The 26,832-nt window shown below is 36.6% G+C and overlaps 1 protein-coding gene across 1 annotated transcript; it reads right to left on the bottom strand.

The window, feature by feature from the left end:
- Window positions 1–806: 806 nt before the first annotated feature.
- Window positions 807–26,600, bottom strand: LOC114071481 (UDP-glucose:glycoprotein glucosyltransferase 2-like). Its single transcript, XM_027909311.1, has 11 exons — window positions 26,434–26,600; window positions 24,565–24,647; window positions 17,272–17,402; window positions 16,023–16,135; window positions 11,590–11,764; window positions 9,521–9,617; window positions 8,386–8,467; window positions 6,363–6,463; window positions 4,017–4,116; window positions 2,306–2,341; window positions 807–871 (listed from the first exon to the last, which is right to left on the bottom strand). The coding sequence occupies exons 1-10, from the start codon at window positions 26,583–26,585 to the stop codon at window positions 2,314–2,316; spliced, it is 1,062 nt and encodes a 353-aa protein (XP_027765112.1). The 5' UTR covers window positions 26,586–26,600; the 3' UTR covers window positions 807–871; window positions 2,306–2,313.
- Between the last annotated feature and the right edge of the window lie 232 nt (window positions 26,601–26,832).

Consider the following 26,832-nt stretch of genomic DNA (forward strand, 5'->3'; position numbering starts at 1 on the left):
GAAATGTTGCAAAAGTACAGTATTGCCATAAGTAAAAAGTAATACAGTGGTTGGTCAATCTTAACACCATACAAAAATACATGTTCTGAAGATCGGGACAAGGACAGTGCTATGGATGTCATTTCACGTGGCCAGTCCTAAAAGCATGGTGGCTAACATTTAACTTTAACACTCAACTTGAAAGAAAAAGTCCAGCCTCTCAACACAGAATACAAGAGACATCATGACCTCAACAAGCACGACGTGGCATCTCAGGGTAAATCTCAGATCAGTCAAAATCACAGGAAAAAAGGCTCCTCATGTGACACAAGGAACAAAAGATGCAGTTACTCAAGGACAAAAATAAAACCATCATCTACCACAGATGATGTTTGAAACATTTTGCAGAATAGTTGCATGTGTGATTCTGAGAGTGGGGATTCTGGAGTGTGGAAAGCTCAAAGCTAGCATGTGCTGACCATAATGTAAGCAGCAGGCCTAGATTCAGCAACAAAGCTCTCAAAAAATTAACTGATACCTATTTTGCTTTCACAGTACACGATTTGTGACTCAACACCACACTCCATGAAAATTGTTTGGCTTTGCCTAATTCTGTAAAACCAAAAGAGACAGGAAAAAGTTTCATGAACAGTAGAAAGTAAACTATTTGAATCAGGTATTCAAATATTACCTATTTAGTGACAGATTTTTAGACCAATTAGCTCTTTTTCTCTGATAGGAACCATGTAAAAGTTGTTACGCTAATAAAAATCTCCAAAAGCAACAATATGATAGTAACTCAAATGTCTACTTGAAGAAATAAAAACAAACCTTCTGATTTTCTTCTATTTCATTTCGCATTTCCTTATCTATGGTCACTCTTGTCAGTGATCTGTTAAAATAAAATATTTGCATCACTCAAACACTGTATTTTCAAAAAAGCATTAAATAATGTGAAATAGGTATTTTAATAAAACATCCAATGCATTTTAACAAAACATCTGTAATTGAAGAATGCTGTAATGAAGTCTTAAGAAGAAGAGCAATGCAGTGTCATAAATTTTGTATTTTCAAACCAAATATTGTTCTATGTTACTCTAGTAAACCCAAGTTTCTAATTCAGGCTAGGTTTTGTTGAAGTAATATAATCAACATTTTTTTACCACTCTCAATCTTTCCTCTTGTGGTTTTTTGTTGTTGTTGTTGTTGTTGCCTTTTTTTTTTCCTTATATTATTTTTTTCTGGAAATAGCATGCATACAAAAAGGAAGCTCCTTGGTCATCTAAATTATTATTTAAATACAACCCATATTTGTATATTTTAAGTTACTGTTACTATCTCCATGCTACTCAACATTACAGCACAGATTGCCAAGGATTTGTCCGGACAAAGGCAAGGAAAACATGCAAGGAATGACCACTTAAAATTAGGTGAGACTATAAGAGATTCACAGATTGAAACCCTTGAAAATGTTAAGCATTCACAGACAGTCAAAATTTTAATTTCCTTAGTCATTCTATCTTTCAAAGATAATGCATTGATTTGCCTTTTTTACCTCTGAATGTTCTGGAAGACTATTTTATCTTCCTCTGCCACAATGTATTGTATGTCAGGCTATCTTAAAATACTTCCAGAAGTAAATTAATCTCTATATATTTTAAGAAAACCTAAACCTGACTGTTGTGATAAATGCCAGAATAAATATGCTAGTTGCCTATATAAGCATTTTTTTCAAAACAGGGTTGTACCTGTTGCATGGGGCTTCAAGAAAAACTGGAATCGTTTTAAACCTGAAAGTTAACTAAGCAAAATGAGAATGCTCCTATACGAAGCCAACTTTAACACTTATGGAAAATAAGGGGGTTATTTAATAATAGATTTGTTCAGAGTTTCACAAAGTTTTTATGCATGTTTTTCTACTTCTAGCAAGTAAATGGATACTATTTATCTTTCTACATGATGTAGAAAAGTTCTAATGTGACCTTCAAGTTGTAATATTCTCTACCATATAATTTTATGCACCTTTGTTCTTACCTGGATGAATATGTAGCTATATAGTACTGAGTACTGAAGGAAAAAAGGAAACCTTTCACATGGTCATAATGTTAACATTCATGAATGATTAATAAATAACAAGTAACAGAACATTATAAAACTTAATACTTCATTATCTGTTCTTTAAGAATGCAATAATATGACAAGTATACAACAATACAAAGATGAAAAATACCCTATAAAATGAATTATCAAAAAGTCGCCATGACATATATCAGTTGTTACACTGTCTACATCTGATGACATTTTGTAAAATCTACCTCAGACTAACCTTTTCAACTAGAAATACTGAGACACAAAATGCAGGCTGTAAATTAGAAAGTGAAAGAAACTTTCAGAGGAATGATACATTATTTTTTTTATGGTCTAAGGAACTCCTCCATTTTTAAGGATCATATTTAATTTTTATTCTCATAACTACAGTTCTAAAATTTTTATACAGCCTTTTCAAAGCATACTTTGCAAAATTAGAAATGGTCGTTTTCATATATAAACTGTCTGAAACTGAACCAATCTTAAAATACTATTAATATAACGGTCAAGTATTTATCTAAAGTGATAAAGCAATATGTCTTCATTTCCTGTTTAATTCTAGCATTTATTTTTCCAAATTAGTATTTTTGACTCATCAGGTTAAGCATGATTACCTTATTAATGAAATCTATTCTGTGCACCATTTTTACGCAATGTCCCTTGGATTTAAGTTTGTTGTCAATGCAGACCTACTAAATTTAAATTATTTAAATATTTGTAATCTCTCATGTTAAAAATAACCTACTAAATTAGCATGTTAGAATACATGAGAACAGGACAGAAACTATGATTCTTCTTTTAATAATTTTAAAGTCTTCTTATACTTTTACCTACAAAATGTTTGAAGAGTAGGTAAATTGTGCTCTCTAATGCCACAAATACATTCCACTTCAACTCCCGTTGAGTAACAATTTAATGACTTTTTAAATCAATGATTTAAATGTCACATAGCATACTTCAAAATGACTTTTTCCTGTCCTTTAAAGAACAGAACTGCCCTTGAAGTTCAATATTATGCACACTTCCACTATCTCCTACTGGAAAGATGAATTTTTTGATTGATAATCTGAATGTAAACTTATATCATACTATTTCATAATAATTATGCTTCGGGCATTTTAAAAGGCATTTTGCTTCCTTGAAACAAGGTGTTACAACGGTAGCTTTTCCATTACAGTGTAGATTTCCTCTAACAGACAGTCAGGGGTGAAAATGAAACACTGTGATAACTAAACGAGTGGTAAAATGTGAAAGCACACTGAGTTAAGAACCCTATTTAGCATCATTTAATTCAGTATTCAAGCAAATATCACTGATAGGATTACATGAAGAACTTATTAAGTATGAAGAAAGGCATTTCTCAATTATAATAAAATTGGCTTACAGGAAGAGCAATTTTTAATATTAGGACAGACAATATTAAGGCCACATCCATTTATTGAATATTTATCTTGATCTTCTACTAAGTAATCTGTTATGGAAGACAGATCATCCCCTAGTAAGAATGCTAACATACAGTAGCCAGGGCCCAATCTCCACAGCAATGTTGTGCTTAGAACTAATGTGTGTGGATCCCCCCCCAAATTTATTAATACAATGTTGCCTCTTCCTACTGTGACTAGAATCTGCTAATTATTCAACAGAAATTTCAACCCAAGAAAAATATCAATCTAGTAAAATCCGTAAGGACTAGGCATTCAACCATAAGTGCCTGAAGGATTAGCATGTCTTCATGGCATCTCCTGCATTAGACAGGAAACATTTGAGAGATCAATCATGAGCTCTCCCTGGAGTCATCTTCTACTCAGTTAAATTGCCTGGGATCTATCTAGCAAGCTGTCAAACATGAATATCTGGTTGCAGGAATTGGATATAAATCTGTATTACTGTCATTAAATTCAAATGCAAACATAAAAACAGTTTTTGAAAAACAAGTTTAAGTATCATACCTGGCTCTTATTGGGAAGTTCTGAGCAATGTCTTTCATTACCTTTAAAGCATCATAAACAGGAGCAGACATAATTCGAGCAGCTGCTTGAAAACTAAGATCTGGGGTGGGGGGAAATGGAAAAAAAAAAAAAAAAAGAAAAAGATCACTGGAAACATCACTCTCAATCATTACTGCCTACAATCAGAAAACTGTTCTATATACATACTTTCACTATCGATGTATTTTATGTTTCAATCAATGATTCAACAAGAAGTAACATTATTAAGGTTGAAAAGAAACTTCACTGAAAAAGAAAATTCCACTTGAAAGTTGGAATATTAAATTCAGGATTTTCTACAGAATTCTACTTAACTTTCTTGAACATACACATTGCACAAGTAATTTCTAAATTTACAGAAACACACTGAAAAAACCCCAGACCATTCATGACATGGTATTATGCTGTTCTCACAAGGGTATCACACTCAAACATAGATACAAACCAACCCACAGAAAGACTTAACAAGATTTTCAGAGAACAGATATATTTAACATAGAAGGTTGCACTGAGCATGTGAATTGTACAATTTTCAAAAGTAGCAGCAATTTCACAGAAAGAAAATGGAAACTTGTGAAAGAAAGGTCAGTCGGTCAAATTTCAGTTCTCCTAAGTGTCCAGCAAAATTTTAAAAGGAATTTCATTTTTCTCTCTCTGCTTTTTCTCAGACTGAAGTAAATTTTCAGATATCAGAACAGTTTAAAATTCATTTGTCTATCCACTAAAAAAACAATGACAGAATTCAGTTAGCTGTCTTTGGCGTCTAACTTGAGTGTGGCAAATTGTGGCACATATGAATAGGAAAAATCCAATTTTGGTACCAGTGAGGTAAGACAATAATATACTAAGTGCTTCCATGTAGCTTGGATACAGTCTGCTTAACTACCTCAGGGCAATGATGCTTCTTTCTCCTAATTTTCTAGTTAAGACACTTGAGCAGAAACTGAAAGCCTCGGATTATTCAGTTTGAGGAAAGCTGATGCCACATATCGGAAAAAAGTGCTGGGCAGAAAATCATTGAGGATGCTGCCTACTAATACTTTGCACCAACTTTCCAAAGTAATTAGGAATTTAAAAAAAAAAAAAAAAAAAGACGGCTGAAGGAAAGTAAATGACATACACTCTTAGTTCAGCCTGAGAAAGTATACCCTGGCTGCAAAGAAAGGTGAGAGGTAGAATGTTAACTTGGTATTTCTTAATACTTTAAAAAAAAAAAAGTATAAAAAGAGATTGCTCTTTTAAAAAGTATGTTTCATATCCCTTTAACAGGCACAGGTTGCAACCAGGTGAAACAACACCCAGTTGCTGCTGTTACTACAGATAGTGATGTCTTACCTGCTGTGAACTTAAGAGGACGTGCTTAAAATCCTTCATAAATTGTTTGTAAATTCCATTTTATGCTGAACAGCTAGAGTATGACTATTCAAACTGAGGCCAACTGACATCTTTTTACATTCCTGGTTATCTCTGGTTGGGGTTGTCACTTACCGACCTACCCTTGCAGCACCCTGACACAGATGAGAGCGCAGTGTAAGGCACCTTGGGGAAAATGTACTTACTAATTACTTATCTAAAATATAAAAGCTCTTGAAGACAACTCTTGAATGGTGTTTAGTTTCATTTATAAATAGAAGTATGCCCTATAGCTGAAGTAGTTTTGCTTAAATTTAGTTAAATTTTTACTTGGAAGCTAATTAAAGGAAATCAGAGAGAAGCTGAGCCATTAATTCAGCCAGTATAATTAGTCATTAAGAATGAACTAAAGAAAGCACCCTGTCATGTCAGCAGTAAGAGTATCAAAACAAGTGCACCATAAAAACTGGGGGCTGGAGACCCCTTGTCTAAGAAGACCCTGAATCATAAGCCACTACCAGTATTCCTGACACTAAACAAGCAGCATGGCAAAGCTTAACTTTCAACACTAAGAACTCCAGTACACAGATGAAAGTTAGAATTTATGAATTAAACAAACTGTCTTTAACATGTATTTCATCCTGACAAGAGTCATACCTTTTGCCTCACCTCTAAAAAAATATTTGAAACTAAATTTAATACCCAAGATGACACATCTTGGGCAAAAAACCAGGCAATATAACTCTCTACCTTATAAAATTACTTCAATGTTCCTTTATTTTCTAGCATAGAAAATGCCAGCACATGCCTTTTAAATACTTAATGTAATACAACCCTTTTATGAAACTGTGTCTCTTTTTAAAAGGTGCTTTTATTGTAATGTTGATACATCAACATAACAAAGGAAAATTAAATAGAGTATTGTGTTAGTTCATAAAAAAATGCAATACATACCCTGTAGCTCCCAAACCTTCAGTGGTTCCATGTTGTTAGCAGTTTTAATTAGATGCTTTTTAAATTCTTTCAGGTTATTTTTCAGATCAGGATATATCTGTCTACAATAAAACATTTTCCTTTTAACAAAGGCAGAATCAGTTACATCAATCAATGTCTGTTTTTATCCACAATACTGCTCACAGCTAATACTGTATCTTCAGGGTAACAGGTAAGAATGAAAACTTTTAACTCATTCTTTAAAAAAAAAAGATTTGTGGTAAGAAAAGCTGATTACTGAAGAGTAAAAACCAGTTAATTAGTCTTAGAGTACAATCATTTAGGTTGGAACAGACCTCTAAGATCATCAGAGCATCAAGTCTGACCATTAACCCTGCCCTGCCAAGTCCACTGTTAAACCATGTTCCTCAGTGCCCCATCTACCCAGGGACGGAGACTCAACCACTTCTCCAGGCAGCTCTTCCCAATGCCTAACAACCCCCTCCGTGAGGAAATTCTTACTAAACACAAGGTGTTCAATTGTTTTGCAGTTATCTGCCTCAAAACCTGCCACAGAAATTGATGGAATAAATGAATTAAAAGATTAAACAGCATTAACACACAATACAGGTAACTGTGTAGTTAGTTAGTTTATTACACCATAATGTATACCTAAATGTATATTAACTGTACTACAGATTGATTGTAACTGTCTGCAGAGTTTGTGGCATTACTTAGAAAAGATAAAGGCAAGACAACGTTGAGAACATTTTTTATAAAACAACATTGCTGACAGAATCAAGCTACTGAGCACACAAATCACTAGTCTGACCTTAAGGAGAGCATGGTACCCAAAAGCTTAGCTATTTGTTTTGAAAAGATAATAGGGTAGGGTAAAGAAGTTTTGAGGGCAAACACTTCAGCCTGCTACAAGATATCCTTGAACAATCTCCATTAGATTTCTAAAGATTTTATGTCTTCTGCTTCCATTCATAACTATTTCACAGCAGAGAAGACTATAACTTTTGGCATGGGTATAACTGAGGGACAATTTACAGACTAAAATATCTATTTCACCTCCTGTATGAAACAGACAAGAAAAAAAAATAGTCTAGAGACTGTCAAAAAGTCTGAAGAATTATCTGACAACTTCACAAACCAGTCACAGTGCAACATTAAAAACTAAGTATAGCTAAACCTATCAGAATCCAAGAAGAAAAAAGCTCAGATAAAGATATGACATAAGCATTCGGTATGACCTGCTGTGGAAGGTCTCTAATATACAAGTGAAACAACAAGGAAGCCTCCAGATCTAAGTGCACTTCTAACTCAATCTGTTTACCTAAAAAAAGGCAGGAAAGGGGATGCGCTCTCAAGAATTTAGACAGAATTAGAAGTTCTGAACTCTGAGACTCACAGCTTAGAATTAACTACAAACAAGTTCACTTTTTTCTTTCAGTGGTAGGAGACTGAATGACACCAGAGAAGACCCACAGTCTTGATGTTTTTCCTGAACTAAAAACGATTTACGATTCCCTGCATGGATCTGTTACAGCAAAAGGGAAGCACTGGATGACTGAAACCATGAAATGTATCTGCAACTGAGGACTGGAAGGAGCCCTCAGTAGGGTAACATTCAATTTCATCTAACAGATTTCAACTTGGAGATAAGAGTTCCTGCTGGAACAGAACACAAATTCACAAACTCCAAAATAAGATATCTATAATAAGCACATCTTCCAAGAAATATCACTCCTATGAAATTAACTACTATCCTTCTTAAAAAGACTGTATGTAGCTACAGCACATGGATTTGTGTTTATCGTGCTGCTACTTGCATTTTGAAAACTTGCATTTTGATTTTAAGTATCTTACAGATATGAAAACATAGCATTCTAAGTTTTTGTGACTGATATCTAGACAGATTTTTTTTTTTACTTTAAAAAGTTACTGTATAGGTTCAAAAGAATGAGAAAACCACAAAGAATAAATTGGAATTAACAGAATAAATGCAGACATTTAGTTAAAACTTGTATCAACTCACTTTAATTTGCCAAAGAGAAACCCTTGGACATCACTTTCTTCTTCCTCTTCCTCATCTTCCTCTTCTTTTGTCTCATTTGCTCCTGAACACATAGCACATGTAGACAATATAAGCCAAGAAAGTTACTGGTATGTTATGTTCTTATGAATTATAAAACAGTTAACAGAAACATACAACCAGGAAGTTGTCATTCCCAGATGTAATCTTACTTAGATTTACACTTACACATTTTGGCATCAGAATTAATTACTTTACAGAACTTCCCAACATCCAAATTAATTTTTAAATATGATTCATCCAATAGTAACATTTTTTATATAAGTGGATATAGTTAAACAGTTCACTTCTCAAAACAACTATTCCCCAGTTTTATTAAGTGATAAGATATAACTCTCATCAGCCAACTACTATCAAATTTACGCTTGAAATACCTGATGACTTTTAAGCGCACGAACCTCCAGTTAGAATTTGATGTAAGTCGGAGATCAGTTTCTTTACCTTTAAAAAGTTAAACTATTTTTTGACATGACTCAAAGGTTTTTAAACCTCAGTCTTACCAAAGAGACTTAACTTTCCTTATATCTTGTAAATGTCCTTGCACAGTAATTTCTCTGTATCGACATGCTATAGCTACCACTTCCTGTGGTAAATGCCTCATTTCAACACATTGTAATATCCACTGCTCCCAATTCTATGACACATCACATCTTTCCTACATAAGATCGTGAAAATATTTTCACATAATTTCAGAAAAAAAGAAACCCTTACCCCTGAAACACTAATGGATAGATACTGTAGTCACCAGTGTGTGAGAGATGCCAAAAAATATAAAGTAATTAAAGGAGAAAGATTAAACAATTTTAAACTTACTTAAAGAAGACTGGATTATGTTTTGAAGATCCAGAGAAAACAACAATTAGAGGTTAGATAATAAACTGTATCCTAAGCACAGATCTTTACCAATGTTCTCATGTATTTTGATGTCTTAGCTCCTAACACCTGAGATTTCCTTCTGTAGAAAGAAATTAAGTATAACCCTCAAAACAAGAATGACTGAAGACTGTACAAACTGAAGATTCTAACACATTTCAATCGTATCTCCAATGAGATATCCATAAATTAAAAAAGCACATACCTTTAACCTGCGTGTCATCTACTGCTTTGTATTCTGTACTCTTTATTGCAAGTTCCACACTATATCCAGATAAATACATCTTCCTGGAAACTGGTTTCTGCTTGACGATATTATTTTAACATAAGAAAAAATATAACTTCAAAAAGGTATTCATAGGAGATTAACAATATATAATACTGTAACTTTAAAATTTTATGACAGACATTACTTAAATTCATCTTTCAATTCGAAGTACAAGGCATACTGACAGTCCACTGAGAAGGCCTGTAACAGAATGTGACAATCTCCTTTACCTCCTGCAGATCACAGAAAGGCTGTGTCTAAATTGTAGTCTCACATAATACTGAAGAAGGACTAGAACAGACAGAGCTCACAGCACCATATACAATTATCAACACCTCACAATTCACATTTTAAACTGTTATTCATTTCCTTCTAATGTTGCAAGACCTTCAGCATGTTAGGAAGAAATCCTCTATTTTTGCATCAGACTGATTCTTTTAAAAAGTTCTGAGAAAATAGTTTATCACTTTCAGCAAGGCGGATTAAGAAAATGTATTAGAGTATCACTGCTAAAATCAAGTTGCCACTTTGTTAGAAAGAAACAAGTACTTCTAACTTCGAAGTTTGAAATTCAATACTGTGATTACACAGAGAATACTTGTATCTGAAAATGTGCCCTAATTTGCCCCAAATGGAAATTTCCTTTCCAAAATGCAATTTGCACATGCACAGCAGCAATTTCTTGCAAGCCTTTCAGCTTTAGCTTGCAGTTTCTAAGAATCATTCTGTACTGAGAGTCCTCCAACCCACAAGTGAAAACCCAGCAGGGCTGGGGCTTTTCTCTGTCCATCCTCTAAGCAAATTTCGGTGCAGAAAGAGCACTGCACTCTATAACTAGTCTAGGTGATACTGGCAAAAAAAAAAAAAAAAGACAGCAGAAAGACCGTACCTCTTCTGTACTCAATGCTCCCTCTTCTGGCATTAAATGTAAAAAAGGAGGGAGAATCCATCTCAGTGGGAACCAAAGAATAAAAATGGAGGTTGTGAGGAAGAAAGCAAAGGGAACAGAGGTCTGAAGAGAGAAAAAGTGCAGGCAGGAAGGCAACACACGTTTCGGGGGGACCGTTATGCATTAGCCAGGCAGAGCAATGAGACATTTAATATGCAAGTAGGCATTTAATTGAAAAAGAGCAAAAAAGAACATAAAGTTCAGTAAAAGCTATAACCCACACAACTTAGAATTCAAGACTGGTATCCTCAAATTCTCTATTTCATTACTATGAGTAAATAATTCAAAGTCATCTGCAAACTACGTATCTCATCTCCCTGAAATGTCTGGTCTACGTGGATCACAGCAAGCTCTCACTTCATCAGATTATTCTCATATTTGTCACACTATTCAAGAGCTGTACTTTGAATATAAATTACAAAAGCCTTCCAATAACCAAAACTGGGCACAATACAGTTCCATGTACTGGTATTTTTTCTTGCTTTGTTTCAGGGAGAAGAGTAAGTGAAAGGAAAGAATTCAGAAACATTATGTTTCAAATACTGATACTGTGGAATGCAAGCATCCAAAAACTGGTCAATGACACTGACCGTGATAGCCCTCTCTGCTGTACTACAATGAACATATGAGATTATATTGAGAATTTATAAAAACATAAGTATCATTAATAATGTTACAACTTGATTTTCTATTCTGCTTTCAATTTTTCTAGTTCTTGTTACTATAATGTTCAGTCTGTGGTACCAAAATTCACCCAAGATCTTTCTATGGTGTATGAAATCCAGACATATAACCAAAAAAGAGGTATTTCAAGACCAATCAGTGATGCAGATAGTGCTTGCATGCAAGTTTAGATAATATTATCATGCTTTCCCGGGTTCAAAGTTTGTATTAGGTGAATCACTTCACCTAGACAGTTTTAAAATTAGAGCATAGATTGCACATGATTTAGGCAAATGCAAAAATAAATGCAGAAAATGTGTTTTGTCAAAAAGCAAGCAAAACAAAGACAGAATAATAACAGTTTACTGAAACACTGCTGATTTGAATCGCATACCTGAACATAATGCCGGAGAACATAAACAATTTCCTCTTTTTGTGCCTTCTCAGATAAAATCTTGTGGAATTTGGCAAAGTCTTTTGTACCCATTTCTGCATATAGAACAACCACTGGGCCATCCTCTTTGAAAGTTGGGAATTTATGGTCTCCTTTAAAAAGATATGGCCTGGGTCTGGTTTTAAAACAAATAAATTGTGATATTATATAGTCATAAAATAAAACAGTGGCAATTTTTCTCCTTCATAATTGAAAAAACTAGTGAAGGTTTATATGCTAAAAGTATACAAGCCACGTTAAAATCATCACAAAATAATCATGATTGCTCACAGATGAACCTAGAACGCCAAACTCAGAAATTAAAGTATAATAGACTAAAAAATCAGCATCAACTATAAATAATTCTAATATTTTTCATCAAATTACAACACAAAGCAAATGAAGAGCATAGCACTTGGAGATTTTGTGCAACAATCAGTAACAGCTTGAAGTTTTTAATTTGAATGATTCATTACATCTATTAGAGATGTACAGAGCAATCAGTGAGTAATAGAGTAGCAAAAGGATATTCTGTGACATTTGAGAAAGCTGCTAACACACATGGAAACTAACTGAGGTTATACTACTTTAACACCATCCAGCTCTCTTAATTTAGCTAATTTTGCAAATTTTGACTGCCTGCCTACCCTCCTCACTGAAAACCATAACTAGAAAAGTTATGCTGCAATGATTGCTTAGATGACTAAAAACATCCTTTGAATAAAACCTGGGAAAGATGAAGAAGTAACAGAAGATATCACTGAGCAATATACTCAAGGTGGTAATTATAGATGAGCATGTTTCTTATCAAAGCCTTTGCACAGCCATATTTGAAAGTTAGGAAACTCTAATCCAAAACACAATAAATATGTGTAGTAGACACTCACTGAAGAGTCACACTAGAGAGGTGAGAGCAGAACTCCACACACACCAGTTTCTGTGAGGCAAAGCTTAGGAATATCTTCAGTGTAAGAATCACAGAATAACATAAACTACAAAGGACCTTTGGAGGTAATCTGCTGCAAACAAACCCTCACTCAAAGCACGGACAATTTGTATCCGGTTACTCAAGGTTTTAACATCAACATCCTATGTAAATTTGGTAGGTATGCAACAACAGACCTCATTGGTAAGACAGAAATAAAAAGAGGAGCCTAGTTTGAGAATTGATTTTGATGTATGTGGCCATGTGTCACAGAAATATCAGGCAAGCTTTGCCACTGCTATCACTGGATGAGGCTTACCAAGCAGGTGTCACCTGGGAGTCTGAAACAACTCCTGCATGAGTAAGCTCTGTTCAAGAACTGACCCAGATCTACCCCAGTGAAAGCATTACATATGGGATGTGGCTTGTGCAACTTCTTCCCATATCCAGCAAGACCAGAACTGTCACAGTCACTTTTAAGAGTGGAAAACCTAAATCAAGGGAGCTTCACTTTTCGTAACTAGCCTTAACCACCTTAACTCAGGTGGTTACCAAGTGCTGCCATGACCTTCTGGAACACTGACAAACTCAAAGGAAGCGTTTCATATGCTAATGAACGTGTTTCACTAAAAAATTAAGTGCCACAGTGAAATAACACTGCATAGAGCTACCCTAATGACCTTGGTTAGGAGAATTAAAGTGCTCAGCCCTTGTAAATCCAAGATAAGCCTCTGTTCTCTGTTTTTCTTCAACACTGAATAGTAGTGAGAAAGAATTGATTCTCTTGCTCTTAGAGCTGAAAGCTAATTAATTTCCTGCCATAAGAGATTCTCATAAGAAGACGGCCTGAAAGGCAAGGAAGAACAGCTGGGCTCACAAAAAAAAAGGATAAAAAAAATTACATGTATGTGGAGTCTAGCACTTGCTAATCAGTCGCTAGGATAGTACAGCCTTGTATATGCTTGCCTAGACAGTTGCCAGGACAGGATGCAGAAGGAACATGATAACAGACAACAGACACATGTACTGACAAACTTAAGGCACTGACTATTTTGAACAAAATGTGACTCCAGTTAATGCTTCTACTCTTAGCAGCAACATCCCCAGAGGTCTTAGTATTGTGTTTTAGACAGTTAGCAAGATAAGCAGTCCCAAGCATTTAACCACATGTCCTTTGACAAAGCCCTTGAGCAGCCCACTGCACCTCCACACAAAATATTCCCTATTAGAGCCAAGCAGTCCATTGCAACACAGCTGAAAGTACAACGGGCAAAATCACAGGAGCTGCTGAATAAAGGACTGCATGAAGCAAATCCCTGACTTTGACAGGCAGAATATTTGGGCTCTCCTGGGTCCAAAGAGCCTGAGACTTCCCAAATCTTGGGTTGAGCTGATGGATCCACACAAAACTATGCTGCAGCCTCTTCTTTCTCTTCCAGAGAGATTTGAAGCTATCAATCCAATATATAATTGGATATTGATATATCAAAATCAAATTAGAACATTTCTAGTGTCCTCATCCAATGCAAACTTTAGGACACAACTGAAAGCATAGTTTAAACTGGTCTGGCTTAAGTTGAACAGTCACAACAGACAGAAGACAGAAAATGAAACACAACGGAAAATAGTTTGAAATAAAAGGAAATCAATAAAACATAATGACCTCTTTTCATAAAGGATAGATAAAAAGAATGACTGGTTCAGGGAAACCAACAGCAAGATGGTACACATTCCCATATATTGTTTGTTCACCGTATAGAAAAGAAAGAACAGGAGCACAGCCTTAATCTCTATCACCTAGGCTAAACATGTCTTGCACAAGTGAAAAGCATCTACTAGGAACAGTACAAATGGAAATAACAGTGGAAACGATTACCTGAACATGTGAAGGCGAACGCGTTTTTTCAAAGTCTAGCTCGAGGAACTCTAAATATTTGAGTGACACAACTACTTTTGGGGTGGAGAGGAGATGAAATTCATCAAGATTTTGTCCCTGCAGCTCTAAAGGTTGTAATGTGACTGATGCATGCAAAACTACCAAAAGTACAAGACCAACTAAACTGAAAAAAACTTCATTTGTTGCACGTTCTTAAAGTAAATGATTTCTAGAAGTCCAACTCTCTCACTTCTCAATAATTCAGGATTGTATTGTTTAGTGTTATGATTTTCCAGAATCTTGTAAATGGAGAATATGCTGAATCCAGTTAACTGCTTTAAAAGATAACTACATTCAGACACTGTAATAAAATGTTAAGGTCTTACGATGCTTTAATGTATGACTACATTTGTACTATATTTCGGCTTTTATCTAACAAAATAAGAGACATTTGTTAGCAGACCATAATAGTTAAAAATGGGACATTGTAAAATAGACAATGAATTGTTTTTGCAAAAACCTTGGCTATTGAATAAGTAAAAGACTATGATTTAGTAGGTTGTAATTGAATCAACAGACTTAGAATACACTATAAATCACATATGGGGAAGACAAAATTGTTCTCAGAAGCAACTAACTCCAAAGAGACAAGTTTATAGGTTTTCAGGTTTTTCCCTCATAATTTGTATTTTGCAGAAAACAAAATCCAAGAAATGTACCCTACTAAATCATCTTTCAGATCTGCGTATCTCCATGAACTGGCGGAGGTTATGGGCACTAATGTATATTATGGTGATCTTGGCCACTGCAGGAAAAAAAAACCTCAAAGAAAAAAATGTTACACACAGGTCTTGAAAAAACACAAATTAATACCTTTTCTTTTTTTTTTTTAAATAGAGATTGAGCATTATGCTTTCATTATTTTGTTACTGATTTGATAGGTTCTGCATATTTTAGTTCACAGCCCAAATTAATTTGGGGCTGATGCTAGTTACCACAGGACAAAGACTGCAGAAAGGCTTGACAAGTGCAAAGTCTAGCACAAGGTGAGGAAAGGTTATGTCAGCTGAGATAGGCTTCTCTTCCACTCCTGTGCCAAGCCCTTCCAATCTAGAAAACCTCAAGTGCAGTGGCACTGACTACGTAGAAAGGTCTGTCAGCAGAGTACTGTCTCAGACACATGAAACTGTAAGTTTGTACAAAAAGTACACAGTAACTTAAACTTGACTATCCCATATTAAAAAAAAACAACAACAACCCACAAAAAACCTCCCTAAAGAAATATAAAATTATCCATGTGATTAGAGGAACAAAGCTCTATGATTTTATTTTAAAACTCTACTTCAATTCATAAGTGATGAATTCTCTCAACATGAAGTGTTTAAAGCATTTCAAAGCCAAAAGTAAGTCTTTAAAAATAACATATACTTTAAAAGAGTATCTCTTTAAAGATCCAGTAAATTGGGCTTTATGGGCTTGGCATTACCAAGGAAGAAAACCATAAAATTTCAAAGTACTACAACTTTACATGCAATAATACATTTTCCTCTTTAGCAATCTACTTTTCCTCTTAAAGCAAATCATTACATTTACCTCTTAGTAGCCTTCTTCAGCAGTTTTTTTATTTCATTAGTCTTACAGGTGTGCTTCTCGTGGATAACCACAAATGCGCTGCAGCCTTCTGGTGGAGGTTCATCAGCTGCAATCTGATATTTCAACAATTACACTCAACCAGAATGCTTTGATTGCACTTCAACTTAAACTCACATCCCCCTTTGATTAAAATAACTCAACAGCTGCCATTAAGTTGTGTTTCCAATTAAGCCCATTCAAAATTGGGTATATGTAAAAAAAAATGAGGAAAATATTAGAAGATTAAGACCTTAAAACCTTTGTGAGATGTAGTCTATCAAATACAGTCATACTCCAGAAAATACTAGTCCATTTATGTTCTGTACAGACAGAGCTGAGAAATCTCCTTCACTAGCTGAAATCACAACCTGTACTCTGAGACACTTCTAATTTTAGTTGCTATCAGCAATCACCTTAATGTACAAAGATTAAACTTCTAAACCAATAAATCCCAATTAACATCAATTTTTGGTTTTCTCTCCTTCTCACCCCCTGCTTTTTTTTTAAACTCTATTCAGCTATGTAAAGTGGAAATCATATGACTGCATGTCAATGAATCCAGATTCACACGCTGCAAGATAAAAGTGGAAAGACATGAGTCTGAGATTATGATATTCCTCCAAAGAACACCTGCAAACTTCCCTAACTTTATTACAGTTTATTACGTTTCAGAAACATGGTTTTCTCACTTTATCTTAAAGATGGTATTGCTAAAAGGAGGAAGAACAGTTTTAGGCTTAGAAGCAGAGTGAATTTAGGTCCTCCCACTCTTTTGTTAATAAAGCAGGTACTTGTTTACCTTATTTTTCAAATTTTCAAATACAAAACTCCCAAGAGATGAGAAATCCATTCAATAACAAATATAAATTATTTGAAGCTACAGGAAATGTCCGAATTTGGGTATGTCTGAATTCCTGTCGGATGATTTAAAGCAAGACAAAAAAATCCTCACAACTTAAGTTTTACAAAACGATCAACTGCAAAAGATTCCACCCTGCAAGTAATGTTATCCACACAACTGAAAATCAATCTTTGTTCCTCTCATATTGACAGGAACCACTTATAAAGCATCACCTCAATAAATGGGCCACGTTTGATTCCAAATAATATTGGCATATATTTTACTGAACAGTGACGATGAACATTCTCTACTCTGTAACCGAAATACCACATTTAATCGTGTACCAGATATATCAGATAATACAGTCACCTGCTGGAACATCTGAACAGTCGGAGAATAAGCCCGTATGGAAAGTGCAAACTTCAACAAATTGACTTGCAAATTGGATAAAAATTGTCCGGCTTTCTTCAAGATTAAATTGTAATAGGAATACTCTGAATCTGTTGAAGAAAAAAAAAAAAAAAGACAAACTTTTATTATTTAGCTACAAATGATGTGGTGTATCTACCCACTTTACATAATAGGCGAACATTAATTCTAACACTGCTCGGCAGTGCAAAAATCCTGAATGTTGTCCACTGATAACTGCTGCCTTTACTACCAATATAAAGGTCTAGTACAGCACAAATAGAAGAAGAGAGCTCAACAGCACTAGTTAATAACTCAATTATTTTCAGCAATATAAAAATCCACTCAGTACAATAATGTATCTTTGAAGACCCCTATGCAAAGCCCTGAATAGAGTTTATACCTTCGTTTCTGTTTGTCAAGATTATGCCACCCTTTTAACACAAATATTCAAGGTTACTTACTTTCAACCAGCATTATTTTTCAAATAATTTCCTCGCATTTAGCCTTGAAACACTCCAACCATGCAACTTACATAAATAAAAATCTTCTAAAGGTGTCATTCTTTGGGCTACTCTCACATAATCTGTTTCTCCCGTAAAAATACATGATAAACAAGAGTATGAGAATGGATGTAACATGTGAAGTACTTCCCCTCTCCCTGCATACCTTGTGTTTTCAAGGACAAAATTAGGTCCCTAAGTAAGAAAGTAGGTGGATGTTGTCCGAGAATGAAAAAAGTGATAATACAGAATATCAGTTGGAAATAATTAGCCTTCATTTCTCATTCTAGAGGCATACTCAATTTTTATAACTAAGTACCTCCTATCCTCTCATTTTCCTTTTACAACCCTGTTGTGGTTGTAAAAAATATTCTTCTGCTCTAAAGCCTCTAGTATCTCCTTTCTGCCTCCTTCTTCTTAAAACTATTTAGAAAGGCTGAGTTTGCTGAAATTCGTTAGGGAAAAAATAAAATCTAATATTATAAAAGTATATAATCTGCATTTCAAGAAAGCTCCTTCCTGTAAATTTTATATGATGTTCTGGTTCCATATGGTATAGAGTTAATTTTCTTTCTAGTAGCTGATACTGGGCTGTGTTTTGGATTCAATATGAGAATAACATTGATAACATGCTGGTGTTTTAGTTGTGCCTAAGTAGTGCTTACCCTAGTCAAGGACTTTTCAGTTTCCCATGCTCTGCCAACGAGGAAGTGCACAAGAAGCCAGAAGTGAGCATGGCCAGGGGAAGCTGACCCGAGCTGCCCAAAGGGCTATTCCATACCATAAAATGTCATGCTCCGTTTATAAACTGGGGGGAGTTGGCCAGGAGCCGCTGATGCCTGCTCAGGGATGGGCTGGACATAGGTTAGTGGATAGTGAGCAACTATATTGTGCATCACTTGTCACAAGTTTTATTCCTCTTTCTCCTTTTCCTATTACTATTACTCGATTTTACTTCTATTATTAAACTGTTCTTATGTCAACCCACAGGTTTTACCTTTTCCAACTCTCTTCCTCGTCCCATTGAAGGGAGACAGAGAGCAGGCATGTCCTACTTAGTTGCTGCCTGGGGTTAAACCACAACATATGATTGTTTCTCTCTTACATTAAATTCAATGGATTAAAAATCCACCTCCTCTATGTTTTCTATACTGCACGTAGCCCTGGCAGAACTCAAATGGCAACAAAGCTGGTGAAGACTCTGGAATGCACGTCCTTTGAGGAGCAGTTGGTGGAGCTGGGCTGTTTAGTCTGGAGAAAAGGAGGTTCAGGGATGGCCTTATCGCTCTCTGCAACTATGTGAAAGGAGGGTGTAGCCAGGTGGGGATCGGACTCTTCTCCCAGGCAACCAGAAACAAAAGGAAATGGCCTCAAGCTGTGCCAGGGGAGGTTCGTGCTGGACATCAGGAAGAATTTCTTCACTGGGTGGTTAAGCATTGGAATGAGCTGCCTGGGGAGGTGGTAGAGTCACCATTCCTGGAGGTGTTCAAGAAATGACTGGACGTGGCACTTGGTGCTGTGGTTGAGTTGGCAGAGTGGTGACTGGTTAAAGGTTGGACTCGATCTTGGAGGCCTTTTCCAACCTTAATGATTCCTTGATTCTAAATGACATAAACTTGGCTTCACACATTCAAAACAATGAATGTAAAAATTTGGAAGTGGTAAGCCCTTCCAATTTGAAACATTTTTTCAATAACTATATTTTCAAATTTTCTTCAAAATCTCCACAAAAATAAAAATTAAATCCAAAACTTTTGCCTCTCTACTCAGCCCCAAATAACATCCTACTGAAGACAATGAAGAGCTATTAAATAGACAATTCTAAAGATACCACTTCAATAAAATATTTTCACCTAGTCTTTAAATTCTTTGGCTTACAAATTCCAGCTGTGCTTTCACTGCTGTATTTAAAACAGCTTTTTTTTTTTTTTTTTCTGGGAGATGATTATGATGATGATGATGATTTTAATAAGTAAAAAAAAAGTTTGTTATGTGCCTTCCAAAATGACTGTATAACATTGACAAGAATACATTTAACATTTATCTCTTAGGATGTTACAGGGAATCACGAAGAACCAGATTTTTTTGGTTATAAAATCCTGTATGATAGCATATTACCACTAAGTCATTAACAAAGTGTATTTAAAAATAAATGAGAACACATTAACAGGATACAACTCCAGACTTCAGACATCTGAATGCACACGTGTGAGCTAGGTATCTGTAAAATTTCATTCCAGCCACAAGAGATAAAGCCTAGCAGCCAACAAAACCTCAAAAGCTATTTAGCTCACTCAAAGATGCCTTAATTTGTCACCTGAATACCTCTCCAACCTCTTGTAGCCAAATTGATTAGACTGACTACAGCGAGAACTGAATAGCTAGCTAAGCAGACTCCCATTTAAACGCTGAATATTACTACCCACAATCTACAGCAGTATATTTCATTACACGTAAGTTAATAATAATTTAAAAGAGACAACCAGGGCAGTACCAAAAGAAAGGAAAAGTTTATACCACAGCTCCTTAGACCTCATGCACACACAGTACAAAATTAAGCAGAATATGCCGGTGACTCATACAAGAATTCAAACTACTGAGGCACAGGAGGTAGGCAAAGTAAACCTAAGGGACATAATCAATCAGAAAAACCACAGTATGCTGGGATTGTTATTTTGATGGATAGAAGTACGGCGGTTGTTCCAACTGCATAGATGTGTATATCTGTATCCATAGATCAGCTAGGGAATTAGAGATGCCAGGTAATGACAATTCAAGCAATCACTGGCCAGTCAAATATCTATGACATTCAAAATGCCAGTAGAGAGGGAATACTTTATTTTATTGCATGATTAGTACAGAAGTGCTATGCTTGTGAAACTGATTCCTCTAGGATCTGTAAGGCTGATATCACATAAAAATATTTATCTAATTTAGTGGTATATGAATAATGTGCATGAATGTTGTTTATATGTAATATATTGCTACATTTTTTCAGAAAAACAGTTTCCCTAGAGAAAATATGTTTGTTAGTTTTGTTTTGGTTTGTAATATATATTTATGCTGAAAATTCAACATATAAAGCACTTGGGAAAACAGTAAACACTCAAGTGATAATTAGTCGGCAGGGAACTGGCTACTTACCCTCACTCCGTGTTCATAAATTAACCTTTAGAGATATAAAAGCAGCAGCAAGTTTAAAACGCCACATTTAGTGTTTTGTAACTTCTGGTTTTAACATGAAATTTCTGCAGCTTTGATTTCTTTATAACATACCTGCAGCCCAAAATACCACCATCTGCATTTCCAAGTATTTCACAAGCCTGGCAGAAACTATGTTGCATATTAAGAAGACATAAACAATGTTGTCCATGCTACCTGAAGACCTCACTCTAATTTAATATAGTGTATCCCATCACTAACTTTCATTACTGATGTTTTCTATAGGGTATAATCAAAATGATGTCCAAGTTGATTTGAGTTCATATTAAAAAACATGTTAAAACCACCAAATACATCACCAGACTAAATGCTTTACCAAAGCATTTACCAAAGCATTACATACCAAATGTATGTAATTCCTACCAAATCCTTTACTTTGCTACATATATCATAACTAAAGAGACCATTAACAGACCTAATTTGCTAAGGCTGAATATTTTAAGTGAACAAATTAACAGATATTCATTTGATTATTCTAAATTTAAAACTACAAGTTCTGAGAACTGATAAAAAGACCGGATTGAAAATTATCCAAGGAATTATTTAAAAGAAAAAAGCCACCACATTCAGTTTTTTAAGTTGCCTTTTAGCTTTAATACTTCACGACTCTTCCAAAATTCAATAGTATGCTGGGATACAAATCTATCATCTGGTTCTTCTATAAACCCAGATTTTCAGCTTCAAATACAGTAATTGTTCACCTTTTATGAAAATGTTTCTATTTAAAAAAACATTTTTATTTTCTGCTTACTTATCCTATCTGGTCTTGGTATCACCCAGAGAAGAATTGAAAAGGTCATCAGGCCAACCAACCCTTTTTAAGCCAGATCCTTTTATTTGCTCAGGAAGTTGCTGTTACATCAGTTTTAATGCAGCATGAACACCCTCCTATGTCAATTGTGTCCCAAGATGCCACAGCTAAGACGGAACCCATTCCGTATCATATGGAGGACACCTCCTCAGAGGTGAACTACTACACATCTCTCAGTAACTGTGCCAATCCAGTACTGCAGTACCAGATTCTTCACTCAAGCTGACCATTTTATTGTAAACATACTGTAAATATATAGAATTCCTTACTAGAAATGACTTAACTATTGCTGGATATATATGATGCTCATATTATTTCCATTTTATACTTCCATGTTGACTTCAGTAAGACAGTCTTAAGTTGAAAGAATCAATATTGTGATTTAGTCATTAAGTAACCACTTTGCTTTCCTCTAAAACTGAATCTTTCCTTCACATCCCGTTCATGAAGAGCCTTAGTTTGCTTATGTAAGGCTACCCCAAATACAAGCTGACGTTAGGAAAGCTACTGGGTGCCAGAACTTCAAATTTTTTTGCATTATCGACACAGGCCTATGTTGGCAATAATGATAAATATACACATCAATTCCTCAATATGCTTAATTAAGGTAATATTTTAGTACATTCTCAAGGTTCCCAATAACCAGCATCTAACACTTCACTGGCATGACTGGTCATGGAGATCATCCTATTGGTAATTTATTTATTCTTAATCACAGAGTTTATCCAGGTAAAGTAGATATTTAACTAACAGCTGATTTCAACAGACATCTGTGTCACGAACAATAAACATCACTAAAGTTTCAAGTTCCTTGGAAAAAAGTGACCAAGCAAGCAGAAAAGAGATGGCTGATAAAAAAAACTCTGAAACATCATCTAATACAGCAGTCTTGTCTCAAAGTAATAATAACTGCATGTAAACCACTCAGAGAAAAAAAAAAAGAAGAAGAATTCAAGTCAAAAGTGACTTCTGGAGGTCACCTCATCCAAACTGTTACTTAGAGATCTAATTCAAGGTTTGATTAGGCTGCTCAAGGCCTCACGTGGCAGAGTGTTGAGTACCTCCAAGGATGTAAATTCTGCAGCCTCTTAGGGTAGGCTGTTCCAGTGCCTACCCAACCCCATGGCAGAAATATTTTCTGCCAAATTTAATGTTGCAACTTGTGCCCATTGCTTTTTGTTCATACTGCTGTGTACCTTCAGGAAGGGTTTAGTTCCATCTTCTCTCTACAGTTCTATCAGAAAGCTGGAGATAATGCGGTCGGTCTCTCCTTACTCTTCTCTTTCTCAGATTCAATAAAACTCAGTTCTCTCAGCCTTTCCTCAGAAGTCTACTTCACCTCCCTAACCCTTAGGGGAATCCACTCCTATACTTGCTCCAGTACTGAACTCTTGACTTTTAAAGGGGAGCCCCAACCTGGGCCCAGCACTCCAGACATAGTTTGTCATTTACAAGTGCCACATACAACTGTTCACAAGGATCCCCAGGTCTGTTTCTCAAAGAAACTGCTTTTTGAGAGTAAGTGCCAAGATAACACTGTTGCTGAAATTATTCCAGCCCAGGCATGGTGAGTCTGTAAAGTGCCTTTGCTGAATTTCCCGATGTTTCTGTTGGCCTCTCTCTCCAGCCTGACAAGGCCTCCCTAATGACACAGCCTGTTCTTTCAGCTTCGCAACTTCTCCCAGTGCTGAGCACTCAAATAACATTTTCACACTGACACGACAAACTTTTTAACTTTTATTCAGCCGGTCACAATTGCTGAAATGTATTGTTTCTCAAGTTCTCTCTCCCCTATATAGCATTTTTCAGGTACCTTCATTTCTCACTGCCATTTTCTACATGATCTTTCTACAATTTGTTAGCTTTTGACTACTGATTAAATATTCAGTTTCCCTCAAGCCTCTTCCAGAGGTGGCATTAGGTCCTCACACTCATGAGTGAAATGTTGTACTTTTCTGAAGTAAAGAGCAAAATGAAGCAGCCTTACCTTGTTTTGACACTTTTTTTCACCTTGTTCATCTGTTGACCTACCAAGCAGGTCTAATACTGACCAACCTGGTGAAAAGCCACTGGTAGGTGGTTTCTCAATTTTTCATTACCACGGACATTTCTAGTAAACTCCTCTCCAAGGTATCTTCTTGGGGGGGGGGGGGGGTGGTGGTTTATGCTTCTTTCATGCTTTGTTCTTCTCTAAAATTTCTTAACAATATTTACTTGTCCAATCATGCAAGGTATTTTTAATCCTATTTTGTCAGTGATAAAACTTGATTCTAAAACACCAGTATTAGTGCTAGAAAACAGTTTCTATACCATCTACAAGTATTATACCTTTTCTGGTAATTCTTTTAATTTTTTCCTTTAGTTATTTATGGGATTCTCTTCTCTGCAAGCATCCATCTTAGAGAAAACGTGAGGCCTCAATATCCTATAAGCTCATGCTGAGTCACATACTCAGACAGGTATCTTCAATCTTTACACTTCTGTTCCATATTTTAAGAGCAGTTCAGTTCATCTTGTGCTCTTTTTTTTTTTTTTTTTTAAACTCCTCTACATGTATTGCTCTCAAGAATATGCTACAACTCTCTGAAAGAAAACTATCTAATATGGAATACTGGAAGAGTTAGGCTTGACCTGTCTGGAACCAGTTAATGTGTTCTGTCTCAAAATAAAATACAGTGCAAGATAACATATTAAAAACTAGCATGTTGTTTAACTTACCTCCTTGCTTATAAATTGTTAATTCCCGTACAGTTTCCAAGAACTGCCAAAACTTCTCATTACCATCTTCTGCAATGAATTCACTGTTTAAAAATAAAAATGAATTGTCTATAGGTTGACTTTGTCCAAAGATGTACCACAGTAAAAGCCTTCAGTTGTTTAAAATAATAAATATCCAGCAGCAACCAAGTGTTACATATTTAATGACCTTCTAACATCTCTGCAGCATAAAACACTGAAGAGAGGTGTACTTTGCTTAAAAGAGATTTTGGACAAAGTACTACCATCCAAAGTCAACAGTGAGAGCTGTAAAACATGCAACTATTCTCTTGATACAGAAAACCCCCAAAATTTTCACTTTATCATTCATATGTATTCCAACATACAGTTATAAATAAAATCAATTCAGCACACAAACTTTATTTAATTGTGGTTAAATATACAAATAAGAACACGCATTCTGTCAGGTTAGAGTTTTTCGTTACATTATAGGCTTTCATCAATGACAATGTCTACTGTGCTACGCGGCGTAGTCTGCAGGGGTTACCCAGAGAAGCTGAGGATGCCCCATCCCTGGAAGTGTTTAAGGCCAGGTTGGATGGGGCTTCAAGCAACCTGGTCTAGGAAAGGTGCCCCTGCCCACAGCGGGGAGGTTGGAACTAGATGATCTTTAGATAAAGGTCCCTTCCAATCCAAAGCATTCTGCGATTCTATTATTTACTGGTAACACTATTTAAGTTTTTTTCCTTAAGGTAGCACCAGTTGCTCATTTTCCCTCTGGTTATGTCTGCCAAAAACTTCCACTTGCTAGCATGACTGAATTGTTTTCTAATCTTTACTTTGGAAGCTTGCCCCTCCTTTGATTACAGAAGCTTGCAGTTCTCCCTTTCATGGGTGTTCTCCAAACAGCAGCAAAGAAGTTTAAAAGCAAAACAGATTTAAGCCAAACAGGCAGGGAAGCCTCAAACACATAAAACTGGAAAACATTTTTCACTTCCTATTGTGAATCACAGGAGGGTTTGGGTTGGAAGGGACCTTAAAGATATCTAGTTCCAGTGCACTGTTCCAGTGCAGGGATACCTTCCTCTAGAGCAGGCTGCTCAAAGCCCCATCCAGCCTGGCCTTGGACACTTCCAAGAATGGAGCATCCACAACGTCTCTGGGTAACCCGTTTCAGTGCCTCACAGTAAAGAATTTCTTGCTTCCATATAATGTAAACACACCCTGTTTGAATTCTTTGTGTCAACTTCTAAGAAGTCGCTCTCCATCTCTCCTGTAGGCCCCCTTCAGGTACTGGTAGGCCACAATTAGTTCATCCCGAAGCCTTCTCTTCTCCAGGCTGAATCTATTATTACAACTTAACAATACCTTTTTTTAAAAAAATATACATTTTACTACTACAGCTTTACATGTTCACAACACTTTAAAAATCACTCAGTGAGTGTGTAAAAGCTACTTGGAGCGAGAGGAAGAGATCCTGTTACTCAGTGGAAGACAGGGATTGTGTAGTTTGGCTATCATGGGTTCGCACAACTGGCCCATTACATCTCCTCAACCTGAAGACCTGCAAAAAGTCTGAGCAGGCTAAACACGAAGCCGCTTGCACAGCGCACCCAGAGCGTGGGATTCTGCCCGCAACATCCACGCCGTTTTACGAGGAGAGAAAACAGTTCAGCCTTTCACCCAAGGAGTACTTTAACACACTCTCCGACCGGGAGAAACGCGGCCATCCCCCTCTGACAGCCGGCCTTCCCGCTCAGCGGATGGATAAGGGGGGGTCCCTCCCTGCTCCTGCCCCCCAGAAGACAGCCGGGGCAGGGACCGCAGCTGGGAGGAAGAGGAGGAAGAGAAGGAGGAGGCTGCACGCACCTCGCCTCCAGCAGCAGTGGGGTCGCCGGCCACTTCGCCGCCAGCCGGGCGGTCACGGGCTGCGAGGAGGAGGCTGGAGCGGTGCCGCAGAAGCTCGGCCGGGCGCACAACAGGGCGAGCAGCAGCAGGACCGACAGCGCCCGGCCCGCCATGGGGAGCAGCGGCCGCTCAGCAGCTCCCACTGCCCAGTCCAACACGGCCCCACCCCCTCCGCCCCGCCCACACGGCCGTGCCGCGCTCCTACTGGCTGCGCTGCGCCCTCGCTGCTGCGCCATTGGCCGGCGCCGAGGCCAATCAGCGGCTGACGGCAGATAAATAACGGGGCTGCCCAGGCCGGCGCGATGACACGCGGCCGTGGGGGCGGCGCGTGGGTGGTGCTCCGCGGGGCCGGGGAGGGGG

This window comes from Empidonax traillii, unplaced genomic scaffold (assembly GCF_003031625.1).
Source record: "Empidonax traillii isolate 1590-97213 ecotype Southwest subspecies unplaced genomic scaffold, ASM303162v1 scaffold2043:size41291, whole genome shotgun sequence".
NCBI classification, from domain to species: Eukaryota; Metazoa; Chordata; class Aves; order Passeriformes; family Tyrannidae; genus Empidonax; species Empidonax traillii.

Bases quoted from the DNA above. Each gene is read 5' to 3' on its own strand.
- LOC114071481 (XM_027909311.1), bottom strand. From the start codon at position 26,585: ATGGCGGGCCGGGCGCTGTCGGTCCTGCTGCTGCTCGCCCTGTTGTGC. The intron at 11,765-16,022 runs GTAAATGTAATG...TTTTAAAACCAG, and splicing joins CTGAAGAAGGCTACTAAGAG to ACCCAGGCCATATCTTTTTA. The intron at 8,468-9,520 runs GTATGTGCTTTT...CTATGTGTTCAG, and splicing joins AGATGACACGCAGGTTAAAG to GAGCAAATGAGACAAAAGAA.